The 15,589-nt window shown below is 35.3% G+C and overlaps 1 protein-coding gene across 41 annotated transcripts in view; it reads right to left on the bottom strand.

Annotated features, from left to right (window-relative positions):
* Positions 1-15,589, bottom strand: part of EMSY (EMSY transcriptional repressor, BRCA2 interacting) — a 93,243-nt gene that overhangs the window by 31,003 nt on the left and 46,651 nt on the right. For all 41 annotated transcript variants that reach the window (XM_082749595.1, XM_082749590.1, XM_082749611.1 and 38 more), the window contains 3 exons: positions 9,800-9,949; positions 6,909-7,079; positions 944-1,080 (listed from right to left, as the gene is read on the bottom strand). In XM_082749595.1, coding sequence (XP_082605721.1) covers positions 944-1,080; positions 6,909-7,079; positions 9,800-9,949 — 458 coding nt within the window. The remainder of the gene's footprint in view (positions 1-943; positions 1,081-6,908; positions 7,080-9,799; positions 9,950-15,589) is intronic.

The following is a 15,589-nucleotide window of genomic DNA, read 5'->3' on the forward strand; positions in this document are numbered from 1 at the left end:
TCTTACATATCAAATTCTATGAAACTGTAAACCAGACTATAAAAGGGTTCTGAAAATAGGAATTCTAATCCAGGCTTTTTTGGCTTCCGTGTAAACTCAGGCTATGTTTTCCCACATGATGAAAAGATCTAATGCCAACATTATAAAGATTGTGATGCCTACTCAAGATCTACTCGAGATAGATACTCAAAATCTACTAAAATGAAGTACAGCATTTTTTTTTTTCTAGCAAAGTCAGGACATTACCAAGCCTAAATAGTTAAGTACCAAGAATAACAACAGTAAGAAAAAAAACTACTTATTCAGGACTTCCTACGCACAAGGCACTGTTCTAAGCATTTTCAAAACAGCTACCAGTTACTGAACAAACTCAGAGGTAAAGATCATCATCCCCAAATTATAAATGAGGAAATTAAGGATGACAGAAGTTGAGTAAATTTGCCAAGGTCAAACAACTATGATACTAAGAGACAAAGCCCAGGTTTGTCTAACTCCAAACTTCTGCACAACTGCCTTCACAACTACAAATGAAGCAGTTAATTATGAAAGTAAATTCCTATAAATTAATTTTCTTCATTCCAAATATTTCACTTTGCCCAGCGTGGGCCAATACTAGGCTTGTGTCTACTGGCCAGAGGCAGGAATAAAACTGTCCTCTAACAGAGGTCTCCCTGTAGTTAAGCCAGTGAAATCCTCCATCTAGACTAAGCTAAGCATCTAAATCATGGTCATAAGCAATGTAGCTATGAGCAACATGTTTTAGAAATTACTGTGAAAAATGGCATCAGCTGGTGGTATTTTAACAGTTATTACATCACAGTAGTGGTAAATCAAACCATACAGGCCATTGTGGGGTTCTGAAGTCCTTAGGCAAATATTTATATAGCTGGTCTTTAAAATCCTCAGTGGACTCGCTCAGTCTGCAGTACAAGCTCTTACTTACTCCAGCATTTAGCAATGTTGTGACAACGTTTTTGCCTGGGAGGCCTTGAATAGTCGTTCCTTTTCCTGTAGTCTTTTGCACAACAATCACATTAGGCTTGGAAGTCATTGGGATTGTAGTGATTTTGGTAGTCGTTCCTTAGAGAAGGGGGGAGAAAAGGAGGCCTGAGTTAAGGACTAGTGATATTTGGTTATTTCTGTTTATGCAGTATATAATTAATACATATATTAATGTCATTCTCAGATGACACAAAAGTTGTCATGAGGATGAAAATGAAGGCTTGGAAAAGTAAGCAGAAGTTGCCCAGAATGAGAGAATATTAAGAATTAACTTTTACAGCAATCATCTTTTTGGAATTTGAAAACCTGTACACCAAAATCAAAATCTAAAATATCACTATCAGTTTCCCCGTCAATATTCCTCCCCTGACTAGTTAATTGGAACAAATAAAAATCTGCCTTCCACGACAAAAGTTTCCCCAAACCCAGTATTATATTTATTTGACTAGTGTGATGCAAAAACTCTTCAAAAAAGAACATTAAAAAGAGGTAAATACTTAACAAAATCACATAACTTTAGACTGTATAGAAAATTTATGAAAGTAAGCCATTTATGTTTATGTGATTTAAAAAAAACCAAACACTCATAGGCCAAGGCACAAATTAAACACATGCTCTTGTGATCTGTAGCACTCTGAAGAGTATGAGTATGAAACTCCAATTTATATATTTATATGAATGGATCTATATTTTCAACCATTAATATCTATTCAGTAGATCTACATCTACTGATCCAAACATATTACTGTGCTCTCTTCCTTACATCCTTCCACAACCTACTTCTCTTATACCTATCAAATTTGTACCCCATATTCTTCTGATTGTCACAGTTAGAAATCCTGGTGCAAATCTTGCTTTGTGAAAGCCCCTGGAGCTCCAAACTCTATCTTTTTGCATCCCTAATTCCTCAGGGTTTATCACAGACTGTATAGGAATTACTCAGTAACAGTTGTTCAATGAGTATGTGAACAAACTCGATTTGTCATCAACTTATGTCTTCTTTCAAAATGTTATCAATGTCAACAGATCCTCTTCTCTTTTGGCTTCCCATATTTTCTCCCTATTTCAAGTTTCTGTATCATACAAACAGCTCTCATGCTCCTGCTACATCAAACATTCTTTTTATTTTTATTTTTTTTAAAGATTTTATTTATTTGAGAGAGAGAGAGAGCATGAGAGTAGAGAGGTCAGCAGGAGAAGCAGACTCCCCGCCGAGCAAGGACCCGGATGTGGGACTCGATCCCGGGACTCCAGGATCATGACCTGAGCCAAAGGCAGTTGCTTAACCAACTGAGCCACCCAGGCACCCCCCAAACATTCTTTTTAAAAAACCAGTTTGATCATGTCAAGAACCCAATGTAAAACTGGTCAAAAACCTGCCCAGGGCTACAGGTTGACTCAGTTAGTACAGCATACGACTCTTGGCGTTATAAATTTGAGCCCTATTCTGGATAGAGATTACTTTAAAACAAAACAAACTTTCCCAATCCCTATTTTATCTAGATCTAACTTTCCCTCTTAGATTTCACAATCCTACATGACCCGATCCTTAAATCTACCTACTTGATCTTATTTGTTCCTATTCCATAATATACAACACAAACTCTCGTCTAGTAAGTAACTTCTTCACTATGGTTTCCTAGTACCTGTCACATAGAGCCCAAATTCCTCTTAGGTTTCCAGGTTTTGCCAGACTTTAATTTTCAGGACTATCCTATCTATCTATCTCCTTGAGTATGTTATTTTCCACATTGGTCCTCGAGCATATGTTATAATGCTACTTCTATGCCTATGATTTCCTCTGCCCATGAAGACAAGTCATACTTTTCTTTTCTAGGCTTGCATATCATTTATCAAATGACTAAGCACAGAACAGGTACCATTTAAAAACATGATGGATTAATAAGTTCCCAAGAAGAAAAATTAAACAAAATTATATTCTTTTCTACAAGAAAGACAGCATTCATGATGAGAGTTTTAGACATAAGGTTACACTAAAAACAAGAATATTCTAGTCAGTTCTTGGCAATCTTATTGCTTATTACTTTATATATCTTTATAATACACTTGCCATCATCTAATGTCTTGTCTGTCCAAGATAACACCATCAGGTTACATAAAAACACACTTTTATCCAAACACCAGCTTCACAAATGATTTTCCATCTATCTGTAGTTTTTGAATAGTAAGCTGTTAAGAGCCACAAAGACCACACTGCCCATTATTCATATGTATCAACTTCAACTCTTAATTAATCTCAATCCTTCATACATGACTGATTACTATGACTCCTTCAACAATTCAGCCTCACTAAATATTTGGTTTATAAAAATGTTTTTAGAAAGTAAGCATTAAAAATTATCTCGAGGAAATATAAACTAAGCTTTCACCAAAGTACAAGGACCATTTTTTTGAAAAGCTTGCTAAACAAGTACCTTATATTTGTATCTAAGTCACTGTCTAAAACTTTCCATTACAGGGATTTGTCAATTTATTGAACAGTTGTAAATTAAGTTCACCAGCTTAACAAAATGAAGGGTGGGGGGAGAAGGTAGAAAACAGAAGAAAAAGGCATAACGTAAGGAAAAGTACAGTGTCATATTAAAACATAGAATTATCAAGTTATTAAAGTGTGAAATTCCAGTGAGCATGTTTCTTTCAGTTGATAACTATGTTGTATGGATGAAACAAGTGTTATTCATTTTTTTAAAAAAAGATCTTCCTCTAGGGGTGCCTAGGTGGCTCAGTTTGAGCATCAGAATACTGCTTGGTTTCAGAGCATCAGTCTATTGGTTTTGGTTAGATCATGATCTCAGAGTGGTGAGATCAAGCCCCTACTTGAGCCCCGCCTCATAGGGCTCTGCACTCTAGGGGAGTCTGCTGGAGATTCTCTCTCCCTCCCTCTCCTGCTGCTCCTCTGCCCACCTGTACAGGCAACCACTCTCTCTAAAATAATTGAATCTAAAAAAATTAAAATAAAGGTCTACCTCTACACTTTCATTGTAGTCAGTCTACAGTTCTCATGCTACAACAGAGCTTATAAAAGTTCATTTGTTAAAGAGTTCATCTCTGAAGGATGCAACAATCTTCTGTATAAAATAGCCATGGTTCCTTAACCAACCCTCAGCAAAGGTCACCAAAAAACTTACATATCTGATAGGCCTCTCTACATATATACATAGAAGTAAATAGCTGATTCTGAGGAGTTAAATAACTACAAAAATAGTCATGCCTTCCATTTAGTTTATTCTAATGAAAGGAAAAACCTGACCTTTCTAGAAAGCACTTTGGAAGCATGACCTTGCTTTCTAGAGAAAAGGAAGTAAGAACATCACGTAATTGATTTATAATAACCAAAAAAATTGGAAGAAACCTAAAACACTCAATAATGAGAAAATGGCTAAACTATGGTGCATCATATAAGGAAACATTGTGTAGCCCTTAAATGGGGGCAGAGGAGTTCTCAAGATACATTTAAAAGAAAAGGAAAATAAGATTATTCTATGAAAAAAGGGTAAAAGCTGATTATAATAGATTTCAATGTAATTTTAAAAATATACATACATTCACTTATAACCAAAAAAAAAGAACAGAAAATGGAACCAAGAGAAATACATACACTTGAATTTCACCATAGTTCTCTGGATGGTAAAAATCATGTTTTTAATTTTCGTTGTATCTTTCTGTATTTTCCAAATTACCCATGATAAGGGGGAAAGTACCATTTTCCTTCTTAAAGCCTTCTATTCTTACAGCTAGCTGTCTGGGTATCTTTATTTTTTTTAATTTTTTTGGAAGATTTTATTTATTTATTTGAGAGAGACAGTAAGAGAGAGAGCATGAGCAGGGGGGAGAGAGGGAGAGGGAGAAGCAGACTCCCCACTGAGCTGGGAGCCCAAAGTGGGGCTTGATCCCAGGACCCTGAGATTATGACCTGAGCCAAGGGCAGCTGCTTAACCGATTGAGCCACCCAGGCACCCCAGATGTCTGGGTGTCTTTTAAGAAAAGTGTTTCATTTTTGTTTGGGGATAAGGGAGTAGGGTAGGCACAAACTCTAGAATTCAGCATCTAATTATGGATTACCCAAATTCATCCAACTAGGCTTACCAGTTCTATATGAATAGATAACCAGGGTCTGAAAACTGCTAATAAACTAAACTGTGATCCCACTATCACGAAATAACAAAAACATTACAAAATAAGAGAACTGTCTTCATAAGGGATATTGATATGCAATAAGGATCAGCTTAGAGCAGTCAGAAATAAGAGATTCCTTAAAATAAAAGTTTCAGTGAGGTGGGAGTAGGCACAAAATGAGCTCCACACAACAAATAGCACCATTTCAACTTTGTGCCAAGTATATCCTATAGCTAGAAAAGTTTAAGAACTCTTCTCATGTATACCATATGTACTTGAAATAGCAGCTAACCATGAGTTGTTTTATATTTACATACAAAGGTAGATAAAATGTTTACATGTGTAGGATACAGATCTCTGGCTTCCAGAAAAAATATGTTTGCTTACTGTACCGCTCTAACCTGGTACAAAGCAGCTAAATCATAAAGAAGGTCTAACAACAGTGACCTCATGACATCTAGACATTCCTTCAAGCTGTAAAGTTATTATGAATTCATATGTAAGTAAAGAAAAACTATTATAGTGATAAAAAGCTACATACCAATGAAGAATGATCACTTTTTGAAAAATGTTTTAGACTGTGCTCTATACCATTAAGATACTGTCAGGTAATAAATCATAATTTGAGTTTTCACTGTGTTATTTTAAAAAATCCTCTTAAAGCTGGAGTATGATGATTCTTTCCCTACTGGTTTCACCTTCCTCAGTTTGGCAAACATCAGATTTTCTCACTTACACTTAAAAATAGAGCCAATATTAGCAGCTTTAAATACTGTGCTTTATGCCAATATCATGCCCTGCTTTGTTGTTTTTTTTTAATTTCAGTCCTTGAGATATCAGCAACATCATATATTACCAGGTACTTCAATCCCTTCACAGAACAACTCACCAGGGGCATAAAAAATATGGCTAGTCCACAAAAATGGTAGACAGTTGAAGTTCACAGGGCTTGCTTGATGAGAGATTATTTACATAATTTTAATTAAAAACTAATGAAGAAAATAGATGCTATGTTAACATTCCACTTCAGAGTCCATAGTCCAATACTGCAGGAATTAATGAGCTGATAAAAACCAGGTAAAGTCCCAGAATACCAGTAAAGTATTAGCTTTCACTATCTGAGTAAAATATTTCTTAAAAGTAAACAATCAATATAATGGTGAAAAGAAAATAAAAAGATATTCAAATAATCTTTATTTTTAACAAGCTAAAGTGACATTAGTAAATGAAATTATGAGATATAGTCCTTCAAACATGTTTAGATGAATAGCCATTAAGTGGGGGCAGAGTTCTCAAGACATTTAAAAGAATAGGAAAATAAGATTATTCTATGAAAAAAGGGTCTTCCTCTATCTAGCTTGTGTGGTCTTGGATAGGTCAATCTCATCTCTCTAAACTTCAATCTCTAAACTTAAATCTGTCTGTACCTGTCAACTGGGGGTGATGCCAACTATTTGGATTTATCAGTTCTGAAAGGACTGACAAATGGGAGAATACTTAGTAAAAGAAAAATCTCCATACAAATGTAAATCAAAGTATTTCCATTCTGATGAAAAACAACTAAATGTTCTATTTTAAAATCAAAAACTTAATGTGTGAAAACTCAATACTAGAAATAAAAAACTAGATTAAAATCACTAAACATCAGGACTAAAAATAAAGCTCCAGAATAGTAAGCAGAAAACAGATCAAAAAGAATCCTTCAACAGTGAAAAGCTTTTTCCTCTTACAAGTTACCTATAGATTTAACATATTTCAGATATACCTACCAGAAACTATATTACTGCTAATTATCTTGCCCCCCAAGGTGGCTAATGACTTGGGTACAACTGTAATGATGCTACCACTGGTAGTTTTCACGTAAGTTGCAGCTCCAGGGGTTGCAGCCATCCGACCTATGGACGGGCTCACTGTCGGCCGGGTATAGGTTGCCTGTGTGCCTATAAAAAGGGAAAAGCCGAAGAAAAACTTGTCATTACTTATAGAAGAATGACAATTTATACAGTTTAGCTATAATTCAATGTAATCTATATTGCTTTAACTTGAAAATGGAATTTCAAGGTGTCAAGACATTAAGTAACAATTTATAGCCAGTTTTCAATGCACATAGCAAGAACTAAGGCCAAGTCAATTTGAATTAATTTTACACATAAAATTTTGTGATGTGTTGCATCAAATTACTAACCTCAAGAAAAAGTACAAGTAGCTATGTTCCTTTCTTCCACTACCCTTCTTCCACTAGTTCTATGCCAAAAGAAACAAGTTTAATCATATTCCCTGCCAGAGCATTTTAGATATTTCTGTTATAGACTTTAAGGTTTCTGCATCTATTTTATGCTGTCTCAGTGCCAAACCCAATGTCAGCACTCAGCAAATAAGGCAGTATTGTTTGCTTAAAATTTTATAAACTTTTACTATTTTGTACTCTGCTACTCTCTAAATATATTTCCATCTTTTAAAGAATTATTCCATCATTTTACTAGAGATTAAAGTTGAAGCTGCCAAGAGTTGCCAGAAATATTTCTTCTAGCCAAAAAAGTTCACTATTTACATATTTCCTCAACTCTAACTGACCTGTTAGAGTATTTTTCTTCATGTCTCTCAAAGGATTTGGCACTCTTGCCCACTACCCTAAGGACTTCTTTCTTTTCCCAAACAGGAATTAAAAACTAATCAGATGAGCCTGTCATAGTTTCCTAAAAGTCCAGTAACTCAGAAATACTATTCTTGCACTAAGAACTATTAGTCTGGGGGCACCTGGGTGGCTCAGTGGGTTAAAGCCTCTGCCTTCAGCTCAGGTCATGATCCCAGGGTCCTGGGGTCAAGCCCTGCATCAGGCTCTCTGCTCAGCAGGGAGTCTGCTTCCCCCTCTGGCTCTCTGCCTATTTGTGATCTCTGTCAAATAAATAAATAAAATCTTAAAAAAAAAAAAAAAGAACTATTAGTCTGGGGAAGAATGAATATACCTTCTTTGATAGGAAAGCATTTTTTCATGCTTTCTCATGGTCATCGTAATAACCGTTTTCAATGGTTATCCTGCAAAAATGCTTTTAGCAAGATATTTAAAAATTTTTTAATACAATCACAACTCAAACAAAGAACATTAGGTTGAATTAATTTAAACTGGTTACAAACATACATATGAATCCCCCTCAAAAAAATCTAGTGCAAAGTAAACATGCTACAAACATAACGTGAATCAGCTGAATTTTAACAAAACATTTTCCACTTAAGCTTTTGTTTTAAAAATAGAAACACCATGTCTAACATAGATACAAAGGCACAGACACATTATTATTTTTACTACCTTTCGCTAAGGTAAAGAATCATATATAGATAACACTATTATCTTTGTACCAAATGGAAAAAAGTTTGGGGCAGGGGGCGAGGAGGGTGGAATATGATAAATTTAATGCAAGAATACCATGTTTTTAAGCACAGGCTTTGAAGAGACAGAAAGTAGAATGCTGGCTGGCAGGGACTAGGGGAAGGTGGTAATGGAGAGTTACTGTTTAATGTGTAGAGTTTCAGTTTGGGAAGATGAAAAAGTTCTGAAGCCTAATGGTGATTGATAGGTATAAAATAATATGAACGACACTGAATGTCAATGAACTACACCCTTAAAATGGTAAATTTCATGTTCTATTTTTGTCACAATTTAAAAGAAAAAAAGGGAGTCAAACAGATTGGGGTTCAAATACCAGATCTTGCTTTTATTGGCTGCATGACTTTGGGCAAGGTGCTTTACATCAGTCTCTGTTTTGCCGCTAAAAGTGGAGATATCAGCCTAAGGGAGATTAAGTGTATGTCTGCATAGAACTTTACATACTGGCCAATAAATGATAGCTTTATAAACTTGAGATGGGTATCATTTTACATTATTTAGATTCTATCATCTACGTACTGGCCCTTCTCAAAAAAATCTGGTAAGAGTTACACAAATTTAAAATAATAGTAATAGCTAATTCTTATGTTAATTAATAATAACAGCTATTACTCTGCTGGGGACTTTACATACCTGATTTCCTCTAATACTTACAATAACCTTATGGTACAGGTATTGTTAGCCCATTTAATAGACAAGAGAAAAGACTTAGAGGGATTAGTAAACTGCTCAAGGATACAAAGGGTGGTACTATTTAAAATGTTCTACACTGTCACTTCCTTGGACATAGCCTGGGTGCTCTCATATCTGGGCAAAAAGGCATCTTGTGCTTCTCTCAGTCAGAGTAATGCTTACTACACCACAATGTAATATAGACTTTCAACCTCCTAAGATTACAATCTTTCTGGGCTGAGAGAGTATGTTTTCAGTCCCTCAACAAATCCTGAATAAACACCTACTTTCAGACCAGCTCAACATATATATGGTGAATAAAACAAAGACTGTCCCTTTTCATGGAGCTTATGGTATAACAAGGTGAACTACAGTAAATCAACAAATAATCAAAGAAATGAGAAACTGTAGTATGTGCTATAAAGTAAAAAAACAGAAGACCATGACAATAATAAAAGAAAGCTAATTTTAGTTGGAGGGAAAGCCTCTTAAAGAACTGTCTGATTTATCCCTACATTCCCAGTGTCAAGCACTATGTTGATACAAAGAAACTAGTCAATGAAAAAATGATGAATGAATGGACTGACGCTCAAGAAAACTTACCAGTGGGAGTGGTTACCAGTTTAGTTGTCATAATTGCACCATTACTGCTAACCACCATAATAGGGGAATTGCTACTGGTGGGCAGAGTTGCTGTCACTGGTTTGGGTAAGATTTTACTTGGTTGAACTTGTTGTGTGATAATTTTAACACCTTTAAAAGAAGAAAGAGAAATCTCAACACAGATTATTTTGAAAAACATGTTCCTTATACCAACCCAAGAGGGCAGTAGTTACACGTATTTACTCAGTCTTGCCTAAACAGGAAGTTTTTTTTTTCCAAAATGATGACACTCAATTTTTATTCCTTAAATTCCTATCTTTCCTAACTTCTCTCATTCAAGAATATAATTAAGATATTACAGAAACTATTAACAATTTCTTTAAAAAATTTTTTGTATATGATCATGTCAAATAAGAGTTTTCAAACCAAATTAGTGTAATAATGTGGATTTTTTTACATTTTTCACAATTTTTATTTAAGTGTTTTGTTACACTGACTCTCCAAATGTAAAATATCCATTTAAAAGAAAGCTCTCCAAAAAAGTAAAATAAAAAATAAAACGAATCCCTCATGCTAACTACAAATTTAAGTACTAATTGTTAATTGAGGAAGGAAAATTTGGTAACCCTTTTCACCCCACTAACTTCATTGAAAAAATCCATGGGATGGAGTATATTGTCATAGACAACTAAAAATTATATTAATTTTTGGATAGTGATTTAGATTGAGACATTAGGAAGTAAATACATCTATTTATTTAACAACCTTAAATAATTTTAAATTTCTGTAGGCCAACTAAGAAGTTAAAACTATGATCATCACCTAGGCATAACTGGGCAAATTATTTTCTCTATAGCTCAATTTTCTCATCCATAAAATAAAGATACTATGAGTATAGACATTCTTGGATTGTTATAAAGATTAAATAAATCAAAATTGTAAAGTGCCTAATACACAGCAAGAATTCAATAAAGCACTATTATTGTAGAAATAAAGAAATCCTGATTATAATAAATCATAACCAAATTGTAGAGAAAAAATTTTTTTCCAGTATTACCTCATTAGTGAATTATAATAATGCTTAAGACATATAAAAATAACTACATCTACCCCCCCAATAACCATAGTCAGAAAAAACTTAATGGAATCATAAGAGATTACTTTACTCAGTCCTATGTAAATAGATTGAAAATTTAGATCAAACAGATAATTATTTAGAAAAATATTAGTTATCAAAACGGACTTCAGAAAAGACAGGGATCTAAATAGACAAATTTCTTTAAAATAAATTTTAAGGAACTCCTCCCCCTTCACCAATAAATAGCAGGCCCAGATAGTTTCACAGAACAATTCCACAGCTTTGTAAAAAAAAGATAATTACAATGTATTTAAAACCATTCCTCTTTAAAGTTCCCATCATCAGGAAAAAAAAAAATTTGTTAATGTGCAGTGATAAATGTTAACTAAACTTGTTGGGGTGAGTATTTAATAATACATATATATATATCAATCAAATCATTATGTTATACACTGAAAACTAATAGTGCTATATGCCAATTATATCTCAATTAAAAACAAAAACCATTCAGAGATCAATTTCTGACAAGAGAGCATGAGGAGCTCTGCTAATCTGCTAACCCAATGGAACTAGTAAAATGATACCAATGAGAAGCTCAGGGAATAGTCCCAAGGACAAATGAGGAAAAATTTATTCAAGAATATGCAGAAAAATTCAGTAAGAAAGGAGAGATCTGGGAGCCTGGGTGGCTCAGTGGTTAAGCCTCTGCCTTTGGCTCAGGTCATGATCCCAGGGTTCTGGGATGGAGTCCTCATCAGGCTCTCTGCTCAGCAGGAAGCCTGCTTCCTTCCTCTCTCTCTGCCTGCCTCTCTGCCTACTTGTGATCTCTGACTGTCAAATAAATAAATAAAATCTTTAAAAAAAAAAAAAAAAAGGAAAGAAAGAAAGAAAGGAGAGATCTGTGGTATTTAAACTAAGACCTGTCCCTCCCTACCCACTACGAATGAGGCAAACTCCTCTCCAGACTGCTGTAGTCAAGAACACAAGGTTTCCGCTTATTGAGCTCCTTGTTGGAGGGTTTACTTCTGAGGAGCCCCAAGACTTCAGTTTACCTCATCCTGCCCCCAGGTAGGTACTGCTAAGCCCCAGGCAAGTGATGTCAAGAAGTGAGCATTCCCTTCTTTGGCCAAGCCCCCAACTTATGGAACAAAGGCTAGACTTTGGGCACAACGCTACTGAGAAACTGGAATCCTAATCACCACTGCCCTGGCTTGTGAGGTGGTGGCTCTAGAGAAGCAAGCCAAGAGGGTATATCAGGTTGCTGCCCACACTCCAACCCTTGCCTTCACTGAATGCTCAAGCCTCTAGAGCAGCAGTGTCATTCAGAGAAGAGCTCCAGAGCTGCCTGAGAGTAGAAATAGATAGTAAAACAGATAGTCTGTAATCTCTTCCCAAAGGAACTGACTTCATTTGTAATACCACATGAAGAAGTTCAACCTCTCAAGAACAGCTAAGGATGTGGCAACTGGAAGAAAATTTATGGATTTAAGAAAAAAACATTCGAGGCACCTGGGTGGCTCAGTTGGCTAAGCATCTGCCTTTCATGCAGATCATAATCTCAGGGCCCTGGAATTGAGGCCCAAGTAGGGCTCCCTGCTGAGAGGGGAATCTACTTGTCCCTCTTCCTTTGCCCTTCACCCTGCTCATGTCCTCTCTCATTCTGCTCTCTCTCTCAAATAAATAAAATCTTAAAAAAAAAAAACACCACCAACATTCAAGACAATAGGCCAGATAGCTTGCAGGAGAGAACTGAGGTATAATGAAGCTGGAAGGAACCTTCTTGTGGTAGGAACAAATACACCTCTGAAACTATTCCTTCAAAGAAGCCACAATTTAAACTAGTTCGTAAAGCAACTTAAGACTCCAAGACACTTTTGAAAACAATAGAGCAGTTAATGTAGTTTGACAGCTGGGTGTGGTCAGAGAACGAGCAGGAGAGAATCACTGTCATCTCAGAACAACTGTGGGCATACCGAGAGCTGTGATTCCCTGAGCAACACCATCAGAAGATTACTTCACTAAAATAAGTGACCTAATTACTAAACAACATTTAATGAAGTAAATAACAACAACAAAATTACAGATTGAGAAGGTACAAGACCAGTGTCAACCTACAATATATAATGTCTATAGCTACAATGTCTAATATCTAAAATATCAAGGGGTTGTTGGCTGGCTTAGTTTGGTAGAACATGTGACAATCTCAGGCTAAGTTCAAGGCCCATGTTGGACAAGGAATCTACTTTTTTAAAAAATAATTAAGTAAAATAAATTCAATTAGCAATATAAATATCTAGAATGTTAAGTTCCAACAAACTACAAGGAGATGTATAAAGAAACAGGAAAATATGACTCATACACTGGGGGGAAAAAGCAGGCAACAGAAATTCCCTATGAGAGCATCATATGTCAGATTTAACAACAAAAGACTTGAAAGTAGCCGTTGTAAACATGTTCACAGAAGTATAGGAAAGCATGATTATAGAAAAGTAAAAGAGGGTATGACAACAAAGTTGCATCAAACAGAGAATATTAATAAAACAGAAGAAATTAGAAAAAAAGAACCAAAGGGAAAATTTGGGATTAAAAAGTATATAATAACGGAAATAAAAAATTCACTAGAGGGGCTTAAGAGTACATCTGAACTGGCAGGAAAAAAATTAAAAATCAAATGTGGGGCGCCTGGTGGCTCAGTTGGTTAAGTGACTGCCTTCAGTTCAGGTCATGATCCTGGACTCCCTGGATCCCTGCTTGGCAGGGAGTCTGCTTCTCCCTCTGACTCTCCCCCTTCTCACGCGCACTCCCTCTCTCTATCTCTCCCTCTCTCTCTCATTCTCTCCAACAAAGAAAAAATATTAAAAAAATAAAAAAGAGCAAATGTGAAAAGAGCAACTGAGATTATGAAAGCTGAAAAATGTCAAAGAAAAAAGAATGAAGAAAAATGAACAGAACCTCAGAGAAATGTAGAACACCAAAAAGTGCTCAAACCTATAGTAAGAGAACTACCAAAAGAAAAGAACAGCAAGAAAAGAGAAGAAATATTCAAAGAAATAGCAGAAAATGTCCTAAATTTATTGAAAAGCAGTAACTTAAACATCCAGGAAGCTCTTCAAACACCAAACAGAATAAACACAGAGAGATCTACAAACAGACACATCATACTAAAAATGGTGAAAGTCAAAAACAACAGAAAAATCTTGAAAGTAATGAAAAAAAAAGCATCACTTATAAAGGAACCGCATTAAGGTTAATAACTGACCTCTCAGCAGTTATTAAGAAATAACTATTCCAAGTATTCAAAGAAACTGCCAATGCAGAATCCAATATCCAGCAAAGCTATCTTTCAGAAATATAGGGAAGATGAAGGCTTTACCAGGTAAATGAAAATGGAGTTTGTTGCTAGTAACAATGTGTTGCCTTACAAAAGACATTAAAAGAAGTTCTATGAAAAGAAGGAACAAGGAACAAAACAATGATGCGCACTCTTAAAAGTTATACTCAACATTTTACTAGAGACTCTTGTCAGGGAAATTAGGCAAAATAACAACAACAACAACAATAAACCCCCCCCCCTCCAAAAAACAAAAAAACAAAAAACAAGGCATCCAGACTATAACAGCAGAAATCATCTCCATTTGTAGATCACATGATCTTTTACGAGGAAATCCTAAGAAATTCACCTAAAACTATTAGAACTAAAAATGACTTCAGCAAAGGTACAGGGTATCAAACAACACAAAAATCAGTTTTATTTGTATAAATCAGCAATGAACAATCCAAAATATGAAATTAACAATTTCATTCATGGTAGCTTCAAAAAAATACTTAGGAATAAATTCAACAAAACAAGTGTAAAACTTATACTCTAGGCACCACACAACATTGTTGATATAAATTAAAGAAGATCTAAATAAATGGGAAAACATCTCATGTTCATGGGTCAAAAAACATTATTAAGATGGTAATACTCCTAAACTGACCCACAGATGCAATGCAATCCCTATCAGAATCTCAGCTGACTTCTTTACAGAAACTAATAAGCTGATTCCAAAATACATATGGAATTTCAAGGAACCCAAACAGTCAAAACAATCTTTAAAAATAGAACAAGATAATAGCAATTACATTTCCTGGTTTCAAAACATACTACAAATCAATGGTAACCAAAACAATGTGGCACTGGCATATGGATACACATACAAATTAATGGAATAGAATTCAAAGCACAGAAATAAACCGAATGATTTTTCAACAAGATGCCAAGACCATTCAACGGAGCAGGCAGCGGGGTGGGGTGGGATAGTTTTTTTAATAAATGGTACTAGAACAAATGGATAGACATATGCAAAAAAACAAAATGGGAGGCTTACTTCACACATAACAAAATTAACTCAAAATGGATCAAAGACCTAAATTTAAGAGATAAAACTACCGAACACTTAGAAAAAGACAGAATAAATCTTTATGATTAGGAATTTGGTAAGAGTCTTAAACATGATACCAAAAGCATAAGGAACATTAGAAAAAATAAACTGGACATCACTAAAATTAAAAACTTCTGTAGGGGCGCCTGGGTGGTCAAGCGGGTTAAGCCATTGCCTTTGGCTCAGGTCATGATCTCAGGGTCCTGGGATCGAGTCCCGCATCAGGCTCTCTGCTCAGCGGGGAGCCTGCTTCCCTCTCTCTCTCTGCCTGCCTCTCTGCCTACTTGT

Source organism: Mustela nivalis (assembly GCF_964662115.1).
Source record: "Mustela nivalis genome assembly, chromosome: 9".
Taxonomy (NCBI): domain Eukaryota; kingdom Metazoa; phylum Chordata; class Mammalia; order Carnivora; family Mustelidae; genus Mustela; species Mustela nivalis.